The 26,721-nt window shown below is 43.3% G+C and overlaps 1 protein-coding gene across 2 annotated transcripts in view; it reads right to left on the bottom strand.

Moving 5' to 3' along the window:
* tbc1d22a (TBC1 domain family, member 22a) overlaps positions 1-26,721 on the bottom strand; it is a 166,187-nt gene that overhangs the window by 91,189 nt on the left and 48,277 nt on the right. Inside the window, exons 7-9 of one of the 2 annotated variants that reach the window (XM_015956713.3) lie at positions 19,323-19,451; positions 13,407-13,472; positions 5,171-5,285 (exon numbers count right to left, since the gene is read on the bottom strand). In XM_015956713.3, coding sequence (XP_015812199.1) covers positions 5,171-5,285; positions 13,407-13,472; positions 19,323-19,451 — 310 coding nt within the window. Of the gene's footprint in view, positions 1-5,170; positions 5,286-13,406; positions 13,473-13,940; positions 14,004-19,322; positions 19,452-26,721 lie in introns of both variants that reach the window. The other variant, XM_015956722.3, reaches the window with a different exon arrangement.

Below are 26,721 nucleotides of genomic sequence, written 5' to 3' on the forward strand. Positions count from 1 at the left end.
AGAAGACATTGTAAAACTGGCATCGAAATAGAAATTCTCAGAGTTTTGTTATGCTGGAAGATTTTAGTTTTGGTAGTTTTGGCGTTGACATCCACATAGAGCACAACGTTCCCTGACTGTCCAAAAAACTTTAAAAAAATAAAATAAAACTCAAAAAACTCTGGCAGTGAAAGTCTTTTCTGATCAGGAAACAGCTGGAAGTTAATGAGTTAAGGACCCAAGATGGTGAGAACTAAGATTCTGTGGTCTGATGAGACCAAGATGGAACTTGTTGGCCTTAATTCTAAGTGGTATGTGTGGAGAAAACTAGGCACTGCTCATCAATTGTCCTATACAGTGCCCACAGTGAAGCTTGGTGGTGGCAGTATCATGCTGTGGGGGTGTTTTTCAGCTGCAGGGACAGGACAACTGGTTGCAATCATGGGAACGAAGAATGTTGCCAAGTACAGGGATATCCTGGTCAAGAATCTTCATCAGAGTGCTCAGAACCTCATACTGGGCTCAAGGTTTACCTTCCAACATGACAATGACCCTAAGCACACAGCTAAAATAACCAAGGAGGGGCTTCACAACATTTGTGTGACTGTTCTTGAATGGCCCAACCAGAGCCCTGACAAAACAAATTGAGCATCTCTGGAGTAGGGTTGTCACGGTAACCGGTGTAGCGGTAAACCCCAGTAAAAAAGTTGACAATAATAATAACCGTCTTGTTTTTAAAAAAACTATATTATCTCGGTGGATTACCGTGGCTGCGGTGTAGGCGCGGTGACCCTTACCAGCCACCGTATCATCTGCTGAAGTTGCCGGCAGCACATGCGCACTTTGATGTTTACAACCAAAACTTCCTTGAAGCTAAAGCTGAAATAATGGCCAAAGGAGGAGACGGCAGCGCGCAGGGCATTTATTATCCCTCAAAGAAGACAAAGTGGGAAGTATTGGGCATTTTTTGGATATTTGAAGAATGCCGAGGGACAGCTGATAGAAGACGGCTATCCTGTTTGCAGCAAGTGCAGGAAAAAGTGTCTGTGAAAGGCAGCAACGCTTCAAATCTCATGACACATCTGTGTGACCATCACCCACAACTCTACAGTCAACGCAAGGCAAGTTAGCATTAGCGTTTTAGCTAAAATGCGTGATCTGAGGATTTAGGTTGAGGGAGAAAGCAATGAGTCTCTATATAAAGCAGCCGCAAAGCCGCTACCTGCATATAAACCGTGTCGTGGACACCCCCACATTGAAATGACGCTATGCATTACGGGACTCCCAGGGGCAGATAAGAGTTGGTCTCTCTCAGAGAATAATTATGAATTTAACAATGATTACTGCCTGATGACATTTTCCCAAATCTGCAAAGCTCACTGGAAGGACACAAACCGAGGATGATATTTTCCTGATATAGGGTTTATTACTCAAGTAAGAGTAAAAAAAAGTATCTGATTAGAAGGCTACTTGAGTACTGAGTATCATCTGATCTAATATTTTTAAAATGATGACATCAAACAGACAAAAACTAAGAAGTTATGGGCAAATATTGGTATTTTAAAGACTAAAGGGGAAACATGTAAACAAATAAACAACATAATTACAAAATAACAAATTGTAGGCAAAATTTAGACACAAACTGAGGACAATATTTTCCTGATATACAGGGTTTATTTAGTTTCATGAAAATTTAACATGTTTAAAAAAATACAGTGATAATACCGAAAACCGTGATCATTTTGGTCACAATAACCGTGAGGTTAAATTTTCACACCGTGACAACCCTACTCTGGAGTGAACTAAAAATGGCTGCCCACCAACATTCACTATTAAACTTGACAGAACTTGAGAGGATCTGCAAGGAAGAATGAAAGAGGATCCCCTAATGCAGGTGTAAGAGACTGTAGTGGCTGTAAAGGTCAAGTCATCTTCGTGCCAAGGACTTGGCCAGTTTTAACTGTTTAACTGTTGTGAAAGGGCGTGCACGAGGCATGCTCGTGACAGAACTGCATAAAAGCAACACCCCACTTCAAGTCTGGGGCTTTCACTGATAGCTGTCTGTACGTGTTAATGCTGATTGTCTGATTGTCTGTAATAAAGGCCCCAGAGCTGTTTTATGGGATATCTGGCTTCGACTCTGCCTTTTTTTTAAAACCATCCTATCCTTTACAAAACTTGCTGCATCTTTACCAAGAAGACTCATGCATTTCCATGGCTGCATTAGCTCAAAAGGGTGCTTTTATTAAATTCTGAGCAGAGGATCTGAATACTTATGACCATGTGATATTTTAGTTTTTCTTTTTTTTTATCTGCATACATTTCTAAAATTATGTGTTTTTCTGTCAATGTGGGGTGATATGTTTACAATGCTGAGGAAAAAATTTACTTAATTGATTTTAGCTCATGGCTGCAATAGACTGGAGTGAAAAATTGACGGGGGTGTGAATACTTTCTGCACACACTGTATGACCTTTAACAGAAAGACAACCTATGACTCTTACTGACCCAACCAAACAGTATTAACGTTTCTGATCATCTTTTACATGTTGCTGTTTTAGTTATGGTTGGCTATTCAGAGGTGTGACTCAAAAACAAAGATTTTTTTCCACAAAGAACCTATGATGACACGTGTTTGGGTGCAACCTTGTGCTCAGGCTACAAATACAGCCATGAAACACTAAGTACATCCCACACATGGTGAGTCTGAGATATACGCTCTCATGCTGTTATGCTCTCATTCTCAGGCTGGTTGTACATCTTCTCTCACCATCTTTTCTGCTTTATTTTCCCCTTTCATGTACATGTTTTTTTCACTTTCTTTCATTGTTCAATTCTGATCTTGAACCCAACTACTTTTTGCCCAAGTTTTTATATATATATATATAAAATATATATATATTATATAATATATATATATATATATATAAACATATATATACATATATATATATATATATATATATATATATATATATATATATATATACATATATATACATTATATATATATATTATATAATATATATATATATATATATATATATATATATATATATATATATATATATATATATATATATATATTCTTTCATTTCAGGCATCCAGCATCTGCCACCCAGGTATTTTTCCGGGCCAACCAAGGCTCATTCTCAGTCCTCTTCTCGAGGGGGTCTGCTTCAGGCCGACCAGGGCCAACACACCCACTGCTGACAGCAAATTCACACCTTCCATTAGAGCAAGCCTCTGATTGGTGGGTAGAATCAGCCCACATGGGCTTAAGACAAGGATGTGTGGAATCAACCGGGCCAGGCTGGGGCTGACTGGGGCTACCCGGACAGGGCCGACCCGGTACAGATGGGAATGGCCCATAAGCTACAATCTCAGCATCTAGAACTAGGTGAGTAAGTTACTTGTTAGGCTATTTGTAATAGATGGTGAAACTCTAGGATTTGAAAAGCCTGCAGCGTGAAATCACTGTCCTAACATTCATGGACTCTCCCATCTTGACTTGTGACAAGGAAGGTTGTTGTTCGTTTAGCATCCAGGAAACGGCAGAGAACATCTCAACTAGTAGAAGCTAACAGTTAGCATTAGTAACTTCACAACATGGCAGGCTGTTAGCCAATGAGAGGTGAGATGTGCAAATATCAGAATAGTACTCAAGATCCTGCTGTTTTCTGCCACTTTCTCCTCCCGCTGACTTATGTCCTCAAACAGGCGCACCGGAGCTTGCTTCCCCCAGAGTACAACTTACAAGGCATCTAGAGACCACTGCAAATGTATTAATTTACCATTAAAACATATCTAAAATATGTGTTTCCCAACATTTTATAAATGTGTCACATTTTTATAAAGAAAATGTACAAACCTACTAATAAATTGGACATGTAGAGGAGTCCCACCTTTAATAAAGAGGCTAATTGTTGTTGCAGGAGGCTGTAGAGTAGCTTTGAGAACTTTGAGGACAGCAAAACTTTAGCAAAGAAGTGAACAAAAAGTAGAAGAAACACTAAAACTCATTAGCTGAGTTTTTAATGTCAAAAAAGTAAAAACGGAAAAGTGCAGGAGTCACCAAGTCCAACCACTCATGTGCTTCCCCAACACTTAACTCGTATCTCTGTGACCACAGCAGGCCCGGAGTGCACGAGCTATTCCTGAGAGAGCATTGTGGTTTCCATTTAGCAGCTCTATTTTGGATGGCTTCAAAAAGAGCTTGATGGGCCAAAAGATAGCATAAGGAAATTAAACATAGATACAGTGAGCATAAAGAGGAAAAAACATTAAAAGAAGCGAGCAGAAAAGCAAACATCCAGCTATAAAAAAAGCCTGGGACTAAAACTTCCATGAGTGAGTATTATTTGTTGATTTTAAACCACAACAGTCAAAGGAAATCCTTTAAGTTTTAACAAATTTTTGGGGAAAGGTAAGGACAAACAGATAATTTAACGTTTTGGTTTGGATTGTGCAACAGAAATTGATTTACAATATTGCAAATTTGAATCTGAGAGCTGCAGCTAGTGTTCTATATAACAGCTTTCTGCTTCTAACGTGCATAAAAACCCACTAAATGCTTTAGAAAACTGATCATTTTCAGCCATTTAAACAACTACAGAGACAAAACTTGCATCCTCCGCTACAATGACCATGCTCGTGTCTCTTTTACCAGCTTACAGTCTGTGCTTTGAAATAGTGTGTTTGTGCTGTCAGAGGAATTAAGTGTGACAGTAAAATAAAACACTCATCTGTGTAAATGTGCCATAACATAAATGCGAACAGCAGGAGGGCTCTGGAGAGAAGCGCGGACACGCACGCCAACACATCTCACGCTGTCTCACACGCGTACGGGCTAATCACTAGTGTTAACCAGAAAAACGTCTCGATAAGGAATTTAATGCAAATAGAGACTGTGAGGAAAGAGTGTATCAGAGCTAAAGTAGAGAAGACAGATGAGAAGGAGGAGTCAGATGCTTGTGGGAGACGGACAGCCTCGAGAGTCCCAGGAGAGGTTTTCTGTACAGGTGAACCAGCAAGTAAACCTTCCTTTACAAAAAGGAGCCACTCGGTGAAGAGGGGCACTTTAAACTGAGGGATGGCAGAGAGGACTGACAGATCCTCACTTCAAAAACACGTAACACACAAGATAAGGGAGTTTTGAAGTAAAAGTGAAGAGGAGGACGACACTACTCACCGATGTACTCAAAGACGTAGACGACAAAGAAAGGCGTGACCAGGTCATTGATGCCCTGCACGTAGCCGCTGGCTGGGTGACGGATGGCCCAGATGAACAGAATCCGCTCAAATATCTTCAACAATCACACAGATACTGAATCAGAACACCTCACAGATTAATACTATATTAGATTAAATCACAAACAAAGCAAACATTTTATGTTACGGTGCAGTGTTTCCCTTACAACTATGTGGGCTCAGCAGGACTACAAGGACCCAAACAGAGCTGAAGCAAATCAAGGATCTCGTTCCGCCTGCTGCCTGAGCATCACTCAGGTCACAGAGTCATTTAATTACTCTGGAACGAGTCATTAAAGAACAAGGAGAAAGAGCAAAACTGTGAATGCAAATAAAAATTTCTGAGCTCCTACTGGGTCATGGAAGTGACGCCAACAGCGTTGATGTGCCTTCCAGGCACCTCGTCTGTTGATATTTTTGTTTATAGTGCATAACACCGGGCTGGAGCCCAAATTGTAGGGAAAACACTGATGTGTTTAGAATTGCATGTTCTGATTGGAAATGTGTCAGATAATTGAGTGAGACGTGGAAAAAACAGAAAAAGGTATTAGAATAGTTAGACAGACCAATAGAGAATGGTTTCACTCATGCATGCTTATATTAAGGGTCATCTGTTCTGTAGATGTTGACTTTAAATTTTTTGTTCAAATTGGCTGAAGACATTAAATATATTCTATTGTTTCTGTACTATTACTAATTAGCTCCAACGTATTTGCCAAACATCTTAGTTTTCTGCTTATTAAATGATTGTTTTCTGAACAAAAGTATAAAATAGGATAAAGAATCTAAGTGTGAGAAACACGAGTGAGTCTAAATTTGAGCAGACACTCCTCGGCTGACTTTTTTTCCTCTGAACTTTGTTCTCTGTTTAGGTTCTGCCATGCTCCCTCCTCTCCAGTCATTTTGTCTCCATCTCTTTTTTCCTGCTGTGAGTGATTCTGCATCTCCATCACCTTCTCTTTCTCCACTTTAACACTTTTCTCTCCTTTTTGCAAGGCAAACACTTCCATCTTCGTTATGAGTGACTGTTTAATGCTGTCAGCTCTGGTGAAGTGAAGGAGGTTTGATGCTCAGGCTGTTTTCCCTGCTCTGCAAATGGCTCCCCTGGCCCCTTCCAAAGAGAAGTATTTGATTTATCCACCTCATCAAGCTCTTTCGTTGTTCTGTTTAGTCTTTTTGAGAGAAATCATTCAAGGTTTTATGACTTTCTAAATAACCGGGTAGCTTTTTATTTTATTTTTTATTTTTTTGCTTTCATGGAAAACAACATGGCCATGGTAATATCAGGCAACAGGAGATGTCTACTGCTGTTGCAACTCCATCAGACTTTCTCCTCCTCCATCCTCTTTTCTTATCAAAGCCACATCCATCAAACAGGTAGAGGTGCTGCTGATAGCAGGGTGAGTGAGTAATGGGACTTTCTTTTCATGCAACCTCAAAAGCTGACATGCATATTTCACACACAACCACTCTGACTGAACCTAAGCACGCGTCTTTTTTGTGACTTCTTTCTTTTAAAGATAAAACAAGCCAACAAAATCAAAGATATCTTCTCCCCGGTTTAGTTCTACTAATCTCACACTGACCTAGGATTTCTCTGACAGTGGGACAAGAAATCAGCTTTATTTGTCTCCTGTGTCAAACTGTGTCATCCCACTTTAGATCTAAACCTCGAAGATAAAGCTAATCTAAAAAAGGCACAGAGGACAGAATAAATACAGAGGATAAAGCTCCTCATCAATGTCTCACGTGCCAACTAGGAAAGAACTTGGTGGTTGCACGAACCGTGTCTTCAAAAGCTCAAATAGATAATGAATTTGATAAAAACGGGGACTGGTATAAAAGTGACAAACATGAATAAACACAAAGAGGTGATATTCAGGTGACACTGCAGCAGAAACTGTGAAATTTCAGTTTGAAATCCGTTGCATGCCAACATATTTATGAAGCGAGCCGCGTGAATATTTCAGTAGGCGCTGGTGGTTTTTATTGTGTGAATAGAGCAGTGTCGCTGAAAGAGAGAGAAGTTAAAAAAAGGGCTTCTGCTAGAGATGGAGAAGGTGGAAAAATACAAATTATTTACAGTAGTGGTTTATACTGTAGAAAAGATGGCAGAGTTGTCTGATCACCACCACCTCTCTGATAACAGTGTAGGGTTTTAACCCGCACTAAATAGTGACAGTGGGGGGAGGGGGGAGGGGGCACTGCCTGGGGCAACAGGAGCGTGACTTAAAGTGCTAGTGCACGTAACTGAGCCCGCACACTGTTGATAATATCCCCAGATCTGTACACACAAAAATACGTCTGCATGTTTTCCAGGTGGGTGACCATGGAGCAGCCTCCTCATTAGCTGGCCTCTCATTTTGGGATTTCTGAAGGGTTTATTTTCCCTGTTCTGTGTCATATGATTTTTACTTGTTTTTGAATTTTGTTTCAGCAAATTATCTTTAAGAACAAACTAATGAAACTGGCCTGAACTAAAGAGATGGATCCATTCACTACATATTATTTGCTCAACCTTTGAGGCCATCAGCGATACAGCTACACTCCTGATCAGCAAACTGCTCGTCTCTGATTTGAACAGTTCCCTCTCCAGATGTTTTGACTCCTTCATCAGATGTTAGACAAGATTTAGATGAGAGCGCACAGACAGCTTCACAATATGTCTTTGCTTTGTTCTGAGCTGCTCATTAATGTTTGTAGCTTTGGGTCGTTTTTTATCATTAGACATGAACAGATACAGCAAAGCAGCCCAAGAACACAACTGAGCATCTTCCAGGTTTCACAGCAGGGATAAAGTTTGTGTCTTTAAAAGCATCTGTACACACAAAACTGATCTGACTAGTCAAACATCTAAATGTCCTGCATTACTTGGTTATTTTTTAACATAGCAAAAGAGTTGTTTTTACCTAGTTTTTGCTGATGTTTCAACTAACACTGTAGCCTTCCTCAGAGCTTCTTTACTGTTGATGGGATCACTTCCTTCTCCATTTATCAGCGAGCAGCAGAGGACAATGTCAACCTCTGCTTCCCGCACTCTCCTCGTCAGTGACATAGTCCCATGCGTGATCCAATATGTAGACCACATCACCTCTGTCCATGGTTGTGTGTCCACGTCTACTTATTTCTATGGCTTCCTTAATTGGCGAGGAGAGCGCGGGCAGCAGAGGGCAACATCGTCCTCTGCTGCCGGCTAATAAACAAAGAAGGAAGTGACGCCACCAACTAGGGTCGTCGTCGTCGTCTTCCTCCGCTTATCCGGGTCCGGGTCGCGGGGGCAGCATCCCAACTAGGGAGCTCCAGGCCGTCCTCTCCCCGGCCTTCTCCACCAGCTCCTCCGGAAGGACCCCAAGGCGTTCCCGGACCAGATTGGAGATGTAACCTGTCCAACGTGTCCTGGGTCGACCCGGGGACCTCCTGCCGGCAGGACATGCCCGAAACACCTCCGCGGGGAGGCGTCCAGGTGGCATCCTGACCAGAAGCCCAAACCACCTCAACTGGCTCCTTTCGATCCGGAGGAGCAGCGGTTCTACTCCGAGTCCCTCCCGAATGTCCGAGCTCGTCACCCTATCTCTAAGGCTGAGCCCGGCCACCCTACGGAGGAAACTCATTTCGGCCGCTTGTATCCGCAATCTCGTTCTTTCGGTCAGTACCCAAAGCTCATGACCGTAGGTGAGGATTGGGACATAGATCGACTGGTAAATCGAGAGCCTGGCTTTCTGGCTCAGCTCCCTCTTCACCACGACGGATCGGCTCAGCGTCCGCATCACTGCAAACGCCGAACCAATCCGCCTGTCGATCTCCCGATGCCTCCTACCCTCACTTGTGAACAAGACCCTGAGATATTTGAACTCCTCCACTTGAGGTAGGACCTCTCCCCCGACCCAAGGTTGGCAAGCCACCCTTTTCCGGTCGAGAACCATGGTCTCAGATTTGGAGGTGCTGATCCTCATCCCAGCCGCTTCACACTCGGCCGCGAACCTACCCAGCAAGAGCTGAAGTTCAGAGCTGGAAGAAGCTAGGAGGACCACATCATCCGCAAAAAGCAGAGACGACATTCTCCTGCCACCAAACTTGACACACTCCACACCACGGCTGCGCCTAGAAATTCTGTCCATAAAGGTAATGAACATAACCGGTGACAAAGGGCAGCCCTGGCGGAGTCCAACCCTCACCGGGAACAGGTCCGACTTACTACCGGCAATGCGGACCAAACTCACACTCCTCTGGTAAAGGGACTGAATGGCCCTTAACAGATAGCCACCCACCCCATACTCCTGGAGCGTCCCCCACAGGGTACCCCTGGGGACACGGTCATAAGCCTTCTCCAAATCCACAAAACACATGTGGATTGGTTGGGCAAACTCCCATGCCCCCTCCATCACCCTTGCAAGGGTATAGAGCTGGTCCACAGTTCCACGGCCAGAACGAAAACCACATTGCTCCTCCTCAATCTGAGATTCAACTATCGATCAGACCCTCGTCTCCAGTACCTTGGAGTAGACCTTTCCAGGGAGGCTGAGGAGTGTGATCCCCCTATAGTTGGAACACACTCTCAGGTCACCCTTCTTAAAGATGGGGACCACCACCCCGGTCTGCCACTCCACAGGAACTGCCCCAGATGACCACGCAATGTTGCAGAGACGTGTCAACCATGACCGCCCTACAACATCCATAGCCTTGAGATACCCAGGACGAACCTCATCCACCCCCGGGGCTCCGCTGCTGTGTAGTTGTTTGACTACCTCAGCAACTTCTGCCCCAGAGATTGGACAGTCCATCCCCAGGTCTCCCGGCTCTGGTTCCTCCTCGGAATGTGCGTAGGAGGGATTGAGGAGCTCCTTAAAGTATTCCTTCCACCGTCCGACTACAGCCCCAGTTGACATCAGCAGCTCCCCATCCCCACTGTAAACAGTGTGAGCGAGTTGCTGCCTTCCTCTCCTGAGGCGCCGTACAGTTTGCCAGAACCTCTTTGGAGCCGATCAATAGTCTTTCTCCATGGCCTCACCAAACTCCTCCCACGCCTGAGATTTTGCGTTGGCAACTGCCACTGCTGCTCCCCGCTTGGATATCCGGTACCTGTCTGCTGCGTCCGGAGACCCACAGACCAGCCACGCCCTGTAGGCCTCCTTCTTCAGCCTGACGGCTCCCTGAACATCTGTTGTCCACCAGCGGGTACGGGGGTTGCCACCACGACTGGCACCGGCCACCTTGCGACCACAGCTAGCAACAGCCGCCTCGACAATTGCAGAGTGGAACAAGGCCCACTCGGAGTCGATGTCCCCCACTGCCCTCGGGACGCGGTCAAAGCTCTGCCTGAGGTGGGAGTTGAAGACCGTCTTGACAGGTTCTTCTGCCAGGCGTTCCCAGCAGACCCTCACTATGCGTTTGGGTCTGCCAGGTCTACGCGGCATCTTCCCCTGCCATCTGATCCAACTCACCACCAGGTGGTGATCAGTTGACAGCCCCGCTCCTCTCTTCACTCGGGTGTCCAAAACATACGGCCGCAGGTCAGATGATACGACTACTAAGTCTATCATCGACCTGCGACCTAGGTTGCCCTGGTACCAAGTGTACCGATGGGCATCCTTATGTTCGAACATGGTGTTCATTATGGCCAAACTGCGGCTTGCACAGAAGTCCAATAACAAAATACCACTCGAGTTCAGATCAGGCGGGCTGTTCCTCTCAATCACACCCCTCCAGGTCAAGCTGTCATTGCCCACGTGAGCATTGAAGTCCCCCAGCAGGACAATGGAGTCCCCTGATGGAGCACTATCTAGCACTCGTCCCAGGGACTCCAAAAAGGGTGGGTACTCTGAATTGATGTTTGGCCCATAAGCACAAACAACAGTCAGGACCTGTTCCCCGACCCGAAGGCGCAGGGAAGCTACCCTCTCATCCAAAGGGGTAAACTCCAACACACAGGCAGAGAGTCTTGGGGCTAACAAAAAGCCAACCCCAGCCCTCCGCCTCTCACCCGGAGCAACTCCAGCAAAGGAGTGTCCAACCCCTCTCAAGGACTTGGGTTCCAGAGCCAATGCTATGTGTCAAGGTGAGTCCGACTATATCTAGCCGGTACCGCTCAACCTCTGCCACAAGCTCCTGCTCCTTCCCCGCCAGCGAGGTGACGTTCCATGTCCCAAAAACCAGTTTTCTTGTCCGGGGATCGGACCGCCAAGACTCTCGCCTTGGTCTGCCACCCGATCCACAATGCACCTGACCCTTCATGTTCCTCCTGCGGGTGGTGGGTCCACAGTTGGATGAGCCCCTGTATCCGGTTCGGGCTGGGCCCAGGCGGGCACCATGGGCGAAAGCCCGGCCACCAGGCGCTCACTCACGGGCCCCAACCCCAGGCCTGGCTCCAGGGTAGGACCCTGGTAACCCTCCGGGTCGGGTACTCCGACTCTTTGTTTTAACGTCCATGAAAGATCCTGTGAACCATTCTTTGTCTCACCCTTCACCTAAGACCAATTTGTCATGGGAGACCCTACCAGGGGCACAAAGTGCCCCAGACAACATAGCTCCTAGGATCATTAGGGCACTTAAACTCCTCCACTATGATAAGGTGACGGTTCAAGGAGGAGCCAACTAACTTGGGATGTAAGAAAATATTGATATTATATTGATATTTAAAAGCTGTGTATTTAATTTTTTGAGGAATTTACATGCAAATATTTGATATTTTCTTTTTTTTTTTCAAGCAATTCAAACGCTGACTGCCAGTTTGGCAGCAGTGTGCAGTGGGTTTTGTTTACACCACTGAAATGTAAATCCCTCTGTTAGAGTTCAGATACCTCATGTAAAATATGTTAAGTATCAGTTTGGACTGTTGAATGAATATTCCTACAATAAATTCTGTCTAAAATAAACGCTAATAACGTCTGACAGAATGTATCACAAATGTATCGTGATACATTGTATTGTCTCCCCTGGATCGTGATACGCATCGTATCATCAGAATTTCACAAATACACAACCCTACCACCAACAGTGGCAAAACTCTGTGGAAGTCTACAGTTAGTCGAAATGTCAGTAAAAACAAGGTAAAAACAACTTTTTTGCAGTGTTAAAAAAGAACAAACAAATGCAGTTGGATGAAACACATAATGAACATACAAAATAAATCTAGATGTCCTGTTCAAAAGACCTTTTTCCAGAAGCTCTGAGGCAAATTGCAGTCTGTTTTTTAATGATTCATGGCTATATACAGTCCTGTAGAGCTTCAACTTCAGTCTCTTATGTCCAGCTGTAGTCACGGGGCATATTGAGGTGCTGGGGGATGGTATTCTGGTGTTTATCTTGGTCATGCTGATCAAAATTCATCTCTCTGACCTCCTGAGAAAACTCCTGTCTAGAGCTCTCTGTGGTCCATGTTCAGTGTGGCACACACCCTGATACCTAACAGCCCTGTGACTACCTTTCACCCTTTAAACGGGCAGGCTGACATATGAGATTTAAGACATCTGTGGTGCTGATGATAAGAAACTTTAGTTTAACATGTCTCTTTGGTCAAAATGTTATGAATCTGTTCATGAATCCATTTTACAACCATCCTTTTAGTCCAGACCCACTCCACTAGTTTGTTGTAGAAAGTTTCAAAATCTATTTATTAAATCTATAATATTAAATATTATTTCAGTGATTGTTTCTTTTTTATTCCCTTAATGGAAAAGTAACAACATTTTTTTTGCTAATCTGTATAACTGATAACATTAATATCTGAGGTCCCATTCAACAAATACTGACAAATACTAACTATCAAAAACTTATTAAACATATGGTTGAAGAGTTTTAAGATTATTACTTCTTTCATCCCCAATAAAACACCCATCTGTGATGGCGAATGTTTTATTCAGAAGCACAAATAAAGCAGAACAATGATATACGATTGAAAACCATGCAGAGTGAAAGTTGAGCTACATGCGTGTAGGAATTAATTTATTGTTTTGTTTGTTTTTGCTGTTAATCTGTGCTTCTGTACTCACATTAGATCATGCCGTGTCTTAGCCAGGGTTTTTCCATTTGACCATCGATTTTGACTTACCACTGTATTTGTATTTTGTCGTTCAAATTTTAAACCTGTTAATTTGACTGTAGTTATCCCAGTGTATAGGTAGAAATGGAAAAACCCTGCTATTTGGGGTGGTTGGTGTGTGCTCCCGGAGTGGTCTCACCTCTTGGACAGAAGCTTGTTGAAAAAGAGGAATAAGAGGATTAGTTCTCGGTATGTCAATGTGAATCTGCAGGGAGAGAAAGAGAGAGAGAGAGAGAAAGAGACAAACAAGGAAGCAACGGGCAGGTTAGCACAGATCTGGCCATTACAGACGGTGACAGAAACTGAGCAAGAGCAACAGTTAGTGGATTGGTGTTCTTGATTGAAGTCAGGCTGGGGTTTCAGCGCTCTGAAATGGAAAGCAGCTGTGGTCTTCAGTGAGTGTGCGCATGAATGTGCTCTGCATAATGTGATGTCTGTGTGATGTGCTTGTGAGCATCATTCTGCTATCATGAGACCACATTTCCACCATTTCAGACTGTCTAACCCCGCAGATGAACAAAACAACAGGCGACAGATTCGTCAGAACGGAGCCAGACGGTTGCAGAGCGGGAGATGGAGCTGAGCCAGCTGGAGTGGTCTTGAAGCATGTGCACTTGTAACACAGGACCGCGGAGTGACCTGTAACCACAGTCCTGTTTGCTGGACACCTTACCTCTGTCACCTTTGGTTGCAGGACCAAAGATTCAGGACTCATCCTAGGAATGTCTATGTGGATCTGACAGCAACATGAAAAAGAAATGTGTTAAGACACTCACTCGTCTACACAAACATTAGCACTGGCAATGTAAAATCACCAACTTTGGCATGTAAGGTTGTTATTGTTCTGATATCTTGACCAAAATAATTTTGTCATGTCGAGAATGAAAAACAGGTTTAGATTGATGAACGTTTCACCACTTGACACCTGACACTTTTAAGGTCTTCACTAGTTTAAAGAACTCTAACATTACTAGTAGAGGCCGACCGATATATTCAATTCATTGGCCGAAGAAAAAAAAAATCAGGCACCTGTGTGGCCAACTGTCACCACTACTAGACTGAAGAAAGGACCCAAAGGACCCAAACACATCGTTTTCTTTGGTTGTTTTTTTATGTTTTGAGTTTGCTTTATATTTGAAGTTCAATAAATATTAAGAGATTTATTGACTTATTTAACTTATATTACAAAAAGTGAGTGTTCAGTTGCCTTTCACAATCAATGTGCTGCTAAAACATATCAGCCTAATAATCAGCTTTAGATATCAGCCATCGGCAACAAGAATCCTTACAAATCGGTATCGGCATCGGCCTTAAAAAAATTACATATTGGTCGGTCTCTAATTACTGGTCACAATATATGTTTAAACTTAAACAAAACTAGTTACACAAACGTCTTCCCAAAAGCTCACATGTTTTTCCTTCAACAAGTTTAGGTGCAGGTTAAAAATAAAAGACCAAAGCTAGATCTGATAGGGCCAGTGTGTCAGGGCTGCAGCTACTGACAAGTTGAAAACAGCAAATGCAAATTTTACTTTAGTAGCATACTGATATGAAAGTTTCACAACAAATTTTCCTTCAAATTTCATCACAAAGTGAGTAAATTTATTTCCAATGTCATTGAATTATGTTTCACTATAATGCTATGCATAAACAAACTGTGAAATATGGCAGCAGACGTGGTTCAGACCAGTGTCATTTTCAACAGGATGGCCTGCCAACCCAAATGGAGGAGCCTGTATCTTAAAGTAGAAGGGCATCTTCTGTTGCATGGATATGGTTTGGATATAGGAAGGCCGGCATGGACCAGAAAACAGTTGTTTATAAAGTTTGCCGGCTCCTGGTTACAACATCTAACTCCAAAACTACTAATTTATTTAACTACCTGTGCAAGAACCACGAAAAAGAATACAAAGGGAGTCAACAAGCAAAAGCCACAAAAGCAGAGTCGACTGATAGCTTAAATGATCATAACAAACTCCAGACACAAACTCTGCAACAGGCGTTTACCCGTGGTGGCACACCATATTACCACAGCTCCTGCAGATGGAAGGAGATCACTACTGCAGTTGCCAAGCACATCAGCAATGTACACAGTCGAAAAATGTGAGCTTTATGAGTTGGTACAAACAGTCGATCCAAGATACTAACTGTGAATTGAATTATAAGAAATAATGCTATATCGTTATGTAAATCGTTCTCCAGATATAAAATGAGCTATATCAGGATAAGAAACTTTGCCATTTCACCCAGCCCTATTTACCAGTATAAAAAACAAATGTGTAGACAGCACAAGAGCAGACATACTATAGAGACAGATAGACATTGAAATAAGATGTTGGACCAGCATGTAAACACATACATTTGCTCTACATAAACACAACATTTGTTTGAATTTATAAAATGCAGTTTAAAAACTTGAAAAAGAAAACTAAATCTAAACAGGTGTCAGAGAAAAAGGAAAACTGGATAATTTCTGGTAAATTGAGATCCAGTTGAGTCTGGAAGAAGAAAAGGCAACAAGACACGATCCAAACTATTATCAAAACAAAGTGTGCCAGCTTCCTGGCAATGTGCAGAGAAATCAATATGAAATTGGACAAAATAAGAAAAATGTGCATGATTTGCGATTGACAACCCACTTTCATGTTCCTTATCCGCCTGAAATGAACGAGAAATAGTCCAATGTTAAAATGAAAGAGTGGAGGAGAGAAAAAGACAAATAAAGAGAGTGATGGAGGGAGACGGAGAGTAGCCAAAGACAGATTCAAAGCCAAAGAAAAGTGCTCATTTAAGCAGCTCTTTGAAGCTGGTTGTCTCTACGCTGAGCAGAGCTCGACCACTTTCATCCCATGTCAACACAGACAGACAAGCCTACTACAAGAGGAGGAAAGACACAAAAAAAATACACAAAAAGAGCACAGAAAGCACTTTTGGAAAGATGACTGGATCCAACTTCCCCAACTGGGAGCCTAGCACTTAACACAAGTCTTTTGTCTATATAACAATTACCAAAGGAGACAATGTAAGCTGCAGATTGTCATCTGCCGGTGTCCAGCCAGTAAACAGCTCACTGTCATTCTCCTCTTGTTCTTTGAATCATCAGATGATTTTTCAAACTAAACAAGTATTTAGATCATCTTGTAAAGACAACTATGTTAAAGTCTCATAAGGGTTTGGTTTTAAAACTGCAGGTGGCCTCTGTTTGAAGAGGCTAGCACCACTATTACCGGGTACTTCAAGTAGAAAAAAACAACTACCGTATTTTCCGGACTATAAGTTGCACAGTTTTTCATAGTCTGGCTGGTCCTGCGACTTATGTACCAAAGTGACTTATATACCAAATAATGTATACCGCACTGCTGCGGGCCGGCTACGGACCAGGAATGAGCTCCCCTGCCCCGCCATCACCTGCTGGAGACCGTTGCGCGCTGCTGCGGGCCGGCTCCGGTCCAGGTTTCAGCTCCTCTGCCCCGCTGGGAAGGTTTCAAACACCGCCATCCCCTGCCGCAGCCTGTGGCGGGGTGCTGCGGGCGCTCTCCCCGCCCGCTGGGAGGGTTTGACACACCGCCATCCTCTGCTGGAGACCGTGGTGCGCTGCTGCGCCCTGATTGTTTATTCTGTTATTGTTACCGGTACTTGTCTTGCAATGTGAAATGCTTGGTCTCAAATTTTGTAAGAAGAATAATAAAATTTCCCCCCAAAATGTGACTTATAGTCCTGTGCGACTTATATATGTTTTTTTCTTCTTCATTATACATTTTATGGCTGGTGTGACTTATACTCCGGAAAATACAGTAATTTGCTGACTTAATGGTACAACCTTTAAAAACAAGACAAAAGGTCAAAAACAGGATTACAATATCGGTTCAGGGGAAACATAGTTGGTAATTCTAACACTGTCTTGCCTTGATTTATGCGGAGTGATTGTATTTGCTACAGGAGGTTATTCTGGTAGTTTCTCCATTTATCAGTCTGTCCAATAAGTCCTGACATGTTAAAAACCATATGTATGAATTAACACAACATCCTAATACTATTTAGCAAAGCATATAAACACAATGTGTCATAACAATATAACCACTGAAGGATGAATATAAAACACCTAATATAAGTTTTACGTTAGACGTGTGTGGATTTAATCTTAATTTTAATCAGGATTCCAGTGCGGGTCCAACCCTAACTTTACACCACAGACGTGAGTGGTGCCTTACTGCAGCACTGTGGTCTCTGCGGCTAATAGAAGTCGTTATTTCTAAACAAAAACAAATATCGCTTAACCATGTAAACATTATTTTTCGTCATTACCAAAAGGCTCATTTGCTTCCTGTATCTTCTGATAAGAGCACTGATGTGTTTATGGGCGACTAGGCTTTTATCCCAGCATTGGAGAATTTCAACACCGTCATCTCCGTCCATTATTACAGAGATATCAAACGTGATCTTGCTATTCTCCTACACAGAGTTTGGCGCACCTACTCTGCCTCTCACACACTCTTGGTGGGAACGGACATGCCGCAGAGGTTGTGATGACACCTGCCACATCATGCTGCTTAAACACCTGGGCCCTCATTCATCAGCTGTACTTACAAACAGATCTGTGCGTATTTCGTGCATGGGAACGATTTTATGCATTGTGTGCCAGTTACCAATTTGTACTTGTGCGTGAAAATGTTTCTACATATAAGAACAGCTCTGACCACACGTAGGAACAGCATCTAGTGGTAGAACGGGGGAACCGCAGTACTGAGGGTCTCAGTCATCCACCCGTGTTCCTCATCCACAAATTATATTTACCCAGTATGTAATTATGTTGGTGGAAAAACGGCTTTTTCGCATAAGTGGTGTTAAAACCAATAAAAGACACATGTGACCAATGAGAATCTGACATTGTATCATGGCAAGTCTGTGTTATTGGAGGATTTAACGGAGTATGCTCTCTGGAGGGAACGCATTCTCCGTGAGCGCACTGATCTCAAAGGAAATCCCTCTGCTATGCTGTGATTTGGGACCCTTTGTGGCGCGACAAACCACACAAATCCGATTCCAGTTCATATTATATTTTAAAACTGCGAGAACCCCCAGAACCTCCTCTGCTCCCCGATCATACATGCAACCAGACTGAATGACAGCTTAGAAGAGGCTGAGGCTGCACTCAGACATTTCCAAACGAAACTAACTCAGAACAGAATGACTACTTAAATGTGCATAAGAACCAGTTACTCTACGATTTAGGAACTTCTCCTCTGTCCCGACCGCGTTCATAACCTCTGCAACTTTTTTGGTTCTTTTGCACTTCGGCAGCCAGTGTCTCGACCTCGCTGTCAAAGTTTTTCTCATTTTCTCTGAGCAAAAAAAAAACAAACAGGGAATCCCCTCATGAGCTTAGGACATAGCATGACCAAATATGGTTAATTGAGGGCGTTTCTGTATGTAAATGATGGTGAATTGGCACAAGCACCTGGGTACGCACAGGTGGGATTCATCATCAGATGATTGCGGAGGAAAGTGTGTATGAAAGGCCACCCCACGCTTCATAAATCAGTCTTTTACACACATTCTACATTTAGATTCTATGAAGGAATACAGAACATCCACGAACATTTGACAAATGAGGGCCCTGGTGTAAATTGGGGGTAAGACACTCCAAGTTACCTTAATATTTCCCTGAATCCTTAAACATGTTTCCTGTAGCTTAACAGCAGGTTACTTAACCCTCCCACTGTCTTTATGGGTGACCCCGCAAGGAAAGTTGACCCGTGAGCAGGACTGATGGTTTATCCCTTGAGGTTCATGTGGCAGGGGTGAGGTGGTGCCCACTCCTCACCCTGCCACATGGACCCAAGGGATAAACCATCAACCCTGCTCAATGGTCAACTTTTCTCGTGGGGTCACACCCATTAGGACAGTGGGAGGGTTAACATTCAAAAGGTGGTAATAATGTAATTGCTTAACTAATTAACAGCAATTGGACTTTCTTACTTATGAAAGGAAGGAAATACTGTGATCATACATTCAATAATCTATGGCTGATCAGTGGATGTGCTCGAGCTTATACCTGTCTGTATGTGTCCTGGTGGTTTTCATCATTCCGAGAGTTGTAGTATTGCTGAATGAAGCCAAAATATTCTTGTCTCTTCCTCTGTAGAACACTTTCTCGCCTCTCAGCGTTGGCTGGCAGATAACCCTGATGGAGAAAAGTGAGAAAAAGACAGGGACACGAAAATGATTAAACAGAAAAAGGAAAAATAAACACTTTTTACCTATTGATTAGATTTAAACAGTTTGACCTGTTTCACATTTGTATATACTCGTGTCTTAAATCATGCTGCTAGTGCTGAACCCTAACTGAAGCTGTGGGAGCGTTGTTATGAAGAAAACTTGTGGTTAGAAAGGTAAAATGTGCCGGTAGTTGCCTGGCAACTCCTCTTTGGACAGAAAGAGAAAAGTACTTTCCAATTTTTATGCTAAGCTAATCAACTGTGAGTTGAAGCTTTTTCTTTACAGCTACTAAACGGATGACATAGTAACTAATTCAGTCATTTATCTCAGTAAGAGCCATTTCTATGATACCAGGAAAGGTTAACCTAAAATATATGAAACACATAAGCTTCTAGAACTACAGAACTAACGCTGAGTAGTACTGATGTTCCAGGACACCCAGACACCCTTCACTTCAGTGACATTCAGACTCCTCTTGAAGATCAAGACATTCCTAGGACAATATAAGTACCTTTCTGGAATTTCTGGGTCAGGACTAGGTTCTTGTTTTAGTGGGGCATGCCTGGACTTCCTCCAGAGGGGGACTAATAAAAAAGCCCAAATCACCTCAGCTGATGACCTAATGACTCCAAAGCCATCACCAACACTGTGGAACTCAACCCCAGCACCCTCCTCCTCACCTCCACCCAGGAGGTACTCACATCACACACCTCCACCACAACACTTCACATCCGTGAGACAGATGTGAAGAAGCACTTCAAGCCCCCGGAAAGCCCCAGGCCCTGATGATGCATCTCCTGCCGCTCTAAAGCACTGTGCTGAAGAGCTGGCCCCAGTGTTTACAGGAATTTTCAACTCCTCACTAGAAGCATCTCATGTGCCTGCCTGCTTCAAAATCTCCACCATAGTCCCAGTCCCCAAGAAGCCAAGGATCACTGGACTCAATAACTACGGACCTGCGGCTCTGACATCTGTGGTCATGAAGTCATTTGAGCATTTGCTCTCCCCCGCCTCAAGAACCTCACAGCCCCACTCATAAACCCCCTACAGTTTGCCTACAGAGCCATCAGGTCTGTAGATGATGCCATCAACATGGCTCTGCACTTCATTCTGCAGCTTCTGGACTTCCCGAGTACCCACGACAGAATTATGTTTGTGGAATTCTGCTTTGCCTTCAGCACAATCCTCACAGACGTCCTCCAAGACAAACTGTCCCAGATGAACATGCCTGACCCCATCTGCAAGTGGATCACTGACTTCCTGACAAACAGGAAGCAATAAGTCAGGCTGGGAAAGAATCTCTCGGACCTGCGGACCATCAGCACCAATTCCCCTCAGAGTTGTGTTCTCCCCACTCTGCTCTTCTCCCTGTACAAGAACAGCTGCACCTCAAACCACGAGTCTGTCAAACTTAACAAGTTTGCTGATGACATCACCATCATCGGACTCATCTCTGATGGGGATGAGTCTGCCTACAGAATGGAGGTCGAACGGGTGGCGTCCTGGTGCAGCCGCAACAACCTGGTGCTAAACACCCAGTAAACAGCAGAGGTTGTTGTGGACTTTAGGAAGTACACTGCCCCAATCCCCCCTTTAACCATGTCTGACACTCTCACCACGATGGTGGACTCATGTCAATTCCTGGGCACCACCATCACCTAAGACCTCAAGTGGGAGCCCACCATCACCTCAGTCATAAAATAGGTCCAGTAGACGTTGAACTTTCTGAGGCAGCTGAAGAAATTCAACCTGCCAGCACAGTCAAAGCACTGCAGTCATTGAGTCCACCCTCACCTCGTCAATTACCGTGTGGTAAGCTGGAGCTACCATTAGGGATAACAAGAAGCTGCAGTGTGTTGTACGCTCTGCTGAGAAGGTCACTGGCTGCTAACTCCACTCCATACAGGACCTGTACACCTCCAGGACGTTGAGGGTAGCAGGTCGGATAACAGCTGACCTGTGTCACCCTAGACAGTCTTTTTGACTCGCTCCCATTTGCCAGGAGGCTCAGACCCATTCGGACCGGATCCTCTCGCCAAAGGAACAGTTTCTTCCCCTCTGCTGTTGGGCTCATGAATAACAATCCTAGGACTACCCACTCCAGTTGCTTGGTTTCAGTTACATGACCCTGTGTTGTGTTTGTAGCTGAACTGATCTGCTCTGATCAGCACCTACACCGTCTTGTATATAGTAGCCGTTTCCCTAATTATTGCCACTTTATATTATTATTTTATCATAATTATATTCTTACCTCCTATATTCTCTTATATCTTATTTTTATATATATCTTAGCACCAAGTACTGCAGCAATTTCCTAATGTTGTGATTTCTCACATATATGACAATATAACCCTTCTGATTCTGATACACTAGTAGTCGCTATATTATTTAACAGTGTACCGAGTCAAAGCTAAAACAAATGGATCTTGTAAAAAGGCCATATTCAGACATTAATTTTAAATATAACCAGTGATTTTCAAATACCGGCTTTCCTTGAAATGACCGTTCTTAGAAAGCTTCTTATCAGTAAAGATAGACTTTTCATGGAAACTGCAGTGCTTAGTTTAATATTCGATTCACTTGAATAAACTGAGCCTTTGCTCTGAAACTGGCTTTAAACCCTTGTTTTTGGATTCTTGGTGAAATTCTGCTGCATCCCAAACTACAACACCTAGGATTAAAGGCAAAAAGAAAACTTTCAGCTTTTGCACCAAATGCATTTTGCTTCGGTGGGTTGCCTTTCTGTGGGTGTGTGTCTGGGAAAGAGTTTGTCAGGTGGATTATGTGAGCATGAATTTGTGAAAGAGTGTATCCTCTTCACGCAGTCAAACTCATGAGAGGAGGAGAACGTTTAAATTGAACAAATGTGATGTTTAGTAAAAACAGCAACTAGGACCTGGGGAGTCTAAAATAATCCAAGGAGGTAAACATTTCAAAACTGTTCTGAAACATAAATGTGGGCTTTCAAAATATGTCCGTGTGGAAAAAATTGTTATTTTCTGAAGCTTACCCCCAAATTCCACTACCTCCGCTCCGCTCCGCTGCGGTCCGCCCCCGCCTTCCGCAGCCGCTCGCTTCCGAACTCAATTTTTACTGGTACGCGCTCTACAACGGCTCCGCTCCGGTGCGGAGACCTGAGGTGGGCAAACAAGCATGCGCGGGATTTTCAAGATCTTGCGATACAGTCCAAGCAATAAACGCGGAAGTTAGATCCAAACACCCGTTGTGTGGGAGAAGCATCGGCATGAGCTGTTTAATCTGCCCATCATTTGTGTAGAGATCAGCAGTGTTTGGATCAACAAAGTGTGACTACTTTGATAGCGGAAACTGTATTTATGGCTTACTTTTGTGCATTTAAAGTTCAGCCGCCATTGATAGTTGTTAAAAGTTGTTAAACCTGTGCATATGAAACAAAAAACGCCTTTTGTTTATCGATTTATTGTGAAAAACGGAAGTTGTGCTAGCTCCTTTTCCTGTTGGGCGTTTGTGATTTCTGTCCATTTACTGCGGAGGTGCTCCGGCGTCCGGCAAAAATAGGATCGATTCTATTTTTGCCGGACGCCGGAACAGAGGGCGGCGCACAGCGCCGCACTGCCGGAGCACGGCCGCAGTAGTGGAATAGCTCTGATTGACTACAACGGGACCGATTTTGCTCCGGCGTTCGTGTCGGAGCGGAGCGGAGGTAGTGGAATTTGGGGGTTAGGGGGTCGCTTATGAGTGTTAGGTATTGACCTACATATTTCTCTGCATCATTCTGATAAAGTTTGCAGATCCATTTGAAACCTTTTCCTGAAACCCAGAAGTCTATTAATTGGCATTTAAGTATTGCAATATTTGCCCCCGAAACCTGTACCCAGGTCTAAATACAAAATTAAGGGTGATCGTGCCTTTGCAGTGTCGGCTCCAGGTTTGTAGAACAAGCTCCCTTTTAATATTAGATCAGTTTAAAGTTTAGGAGACTTAAAAAGCTGTTAAAAACTTACTTTTTCTCCATGGCTTTTAGCAAGAAGAGCCTGTATTTGCTCCTTGTATTGACATTGCTCTTTTAACTTTTAATCTTAGGATTTGTTATTATCTTCTTACTTTTTACCCTTGCTTTTATGATTATGTTTTATTGCTATTTTGTACTTCTGTTGTGATTGTTTTTTGCATTGGTTCTTTTTTGCTGTACAGCACTTTGGTGCAGCTTTGCTGTTTTTAAAGTGCTTTATAAATAAACTTGACATTGATATTTGACTTGGGCCAGCTCCACCGGGAGAATCCCAAGGCGTTACCCGGCCAGCCGTGAGGCATAGTCCCTCCAGCGTGTCCTGGGTCTTCCTTTAGGCCTCCTCTCGGTTGGACGTCCCCAGAAAACCTCACTAGGGAGGCAGACATCCAGGAGGCTTCCTGACCGGATGCCTGAACCACCTCAGCTGGCTCCTCTCAATGTGGAAGAGCAGCGGGTCTACTCCTAGCCCCTCCCAGATGACTGAACTTCTCACCCTATCTTTAAGGGAGAGCCCAGCCACCCTGCAGAGAAAACTTATTTTGGCCACTTGTATCCGCAATCTCATTCTTTCGGTCTCTACCTAAAGCTTGAGTCATGGCCATAGGAGAGGGATGGAGCGTAGATTGAACGGTAAATCGAGAGCTTCGCCTCTGGCTCAGATCTTTCTTGACCACGACAGACCAGTAAAACACAGGCATGACTGCAGATGCAGCCCCAATCCGCCTATTGTTTCAATTTTAAAATTAATGTGGTTAAAAGTGGCAATTTCACTGAGTTGTCACAGAGACTAGAAAAGCTACATTACTGTAGAAAATAGATTTTTGACTCAAGTTAGTTTACTTTTTCTCCATTTGTCGCATCACTAAACAAATGATCTCAAACCCATGTTGAAGGATGGCACTTGAGCCAACAGAATCTTCTGAAGGGGACCTTGTTATGATCATAAGCTTCCAAAATAAGTCAGTCAGTTTAGGCTTTTATCTTATGACTAAGCTCATCTTAAAGACCCAAGACAAGAAAGAACAGAGTGCTTTAGAAACATATGCTCTCGACATTAGTCCATCTGTTTTCTACAAGCAATGTTCATCGCTTTTAATCAAAAGAAGAGACATTTGGCTGCTGATCTGGGAGCAGCTCTGTTTGAAACTGTTTTTGTGGCACCACTTTCACATTAAACTAAGGTACCACCACCGCAATTGACACGTAACAGAACCACAACTGAAAACGCTAATAAGCATTGCTATTTTGGCTCTTTTGAAAATTAATTATTTTGTTTTTAGAAGAACGCTACCATTTTTAATCAGCCCAGAGAGAAGTTTGAGTTAAACTACAAAATGTTATTTTCCTTTTCTTTCATTTTCTTATTTTATTTTCTTGGGACCATGACAAGTCTAGGGTGTTTTTTGCTGCACACAACACACTTTGACTAGGGGCCGACCGATTTATCGGGCCGATATTTAGTATTTTTTCATCATCGGTGTCGGCCAATAAGCCTCTTTAGTAGAGCCAATTTAAAGTCAGGCACCTCTGCAGGCAGCCCACAGGGCTGGAAGGCGGTAATGGACCCCAATTCAAAACACTGGGAGTATTTTCCTCTGAGTAAAAGGTAAGGCTTCTCTTTGGTGTTTCAAAACCTTACAGTTGTACCTTTAGTGTGAATTAAAAGTAAAATATGAAACAATACTTAGCTGGGTAAAAGTAAAAACGAGCCGTAAAAACGAGCCGTAACAACTGCCGGTAACCGACAGAATGCTGCTAATACTTTGTTAGCTTGTTGTCAACTTTGATGACAGTCTTACACTCTCAGCTGCTTTTTTGCTTAACATGTTAGCTCCCGTTTTATAAATTAAATTATTTTCCTCTGTGGGAGTTGGTGCAAGAGAGGAGAGTCCTGCAGCAAATAAAAGGCTTCCAGAAACTCCATCCCAGGCACCATTTTTTTCCTGTTTGGCTTACATGTTTGTAATGACATATAAACACACAAGTAATATCTCATTTGTTCAGACCCCGTCAGCAAATCCATCACTGAAAATATTTTCCCATTTTCTCTTTCTTCTTGTTTTGTTCCAGTCAATCCCAAATCCTAAAAAAACAATGTAAATGGCGAGTTCACCAATCATCTCCACCCCATCTATCCTTTCTGTAAGAGCTGCCACACAACAATAACTGTGTTTGTGCCAGCACAAATCAGACATAACACTGCCGTCATCTCACTCAATGGTTTCTGCATCAAAATGTCCCAGCATTACACTTCGACTCAGCTCCATATGCAATTGTGCACAACTCCAACATATGTGCACAAACACATGCACTACAGGCCAGCTACAAAGCACTCTGCCAAATGAGGTGTTGCCGAGGGAAAGAGGTGTGTGTGTGTGTGTGTGTGTGTGTGTGTGTGTGTGTGTGTGTGTGTGTGTGTGTGTGTGTGTGTGTGTGTGTGTGTGTGTGTGTGTGTGTGTGTGTTGAAGGTTAATGGACAGTTTAGTGGAGGTCAGTCACTCTGGAACTTCATTACTGCTCAACAAGAAAACACAGAATCACAGACTTAAAGAACATGAAGGGGAGGGAATGCTCTTAAACCCTGTGGCTTTTTTAAGTACTACCACTATTAGCTGCTTACGAGCTGAAATGATGAGAATTATCCTCTTAGGAATGGGTAATACCAAAGAAAAATTCTTATGGTTATAATTTGAAGTGGCAAGTGTTATTTTTGTATTTCTAACAATGATTTTCCAGATGAGCATTTTTATTCTCACCATACTGTATATTGTCTGACTGGTAGCCTGGCCTGCCAGACTCGTGCTCTGTTTAATTCTACAGAGAACATTGCTTCCCATATGGAAGCATGGGGATGGCCGGTCAGGCTATCTGACAGGTGCACAACTTTTAATTGCAATGTTGTGGAGAATTTGCTCATTTGATATTATTGACTAGCTTTTATTTTAAGAGCAGCATTTGTATTTGTGATGGATAAAACCATAAACCAGCAAAATAAGGCTCAAGATCCAGAAGTGGCCATTGAGTCATCTCAAACTGAAATCCTCATTGAATAATGAAACAATTTCAATTATATTATTAAAAGCCAGCATAGTAATGGCTCATGGGGAAAGGTAAAGCAAGGTGTGTAGAGCCCTTTCTATCAGTATGGTAAAAGGCCTCTATCGTGCCTTCTTAGGCACTTCACAACACAATCAATCATCCACCCGTTCACAAACACATCCTCACACTGGTGACGATGAGCTAC

This window comes from Nothobranchius furzeri, chromosome 1, assembly GCF_043380555.1.
Source record: "Nothobranchius furzeri strain GRZ-AD chromosome 1, NfurGRZ-RIMD1, whole genome shotgun sequence".
Lineage (NCBI taxonomy): Eukaryota > Metazoa > Chordata > Actinopteri > Cyprinodontiformes > Nothobranchiidae > Nothobranchius > Nothobranchius furzeri.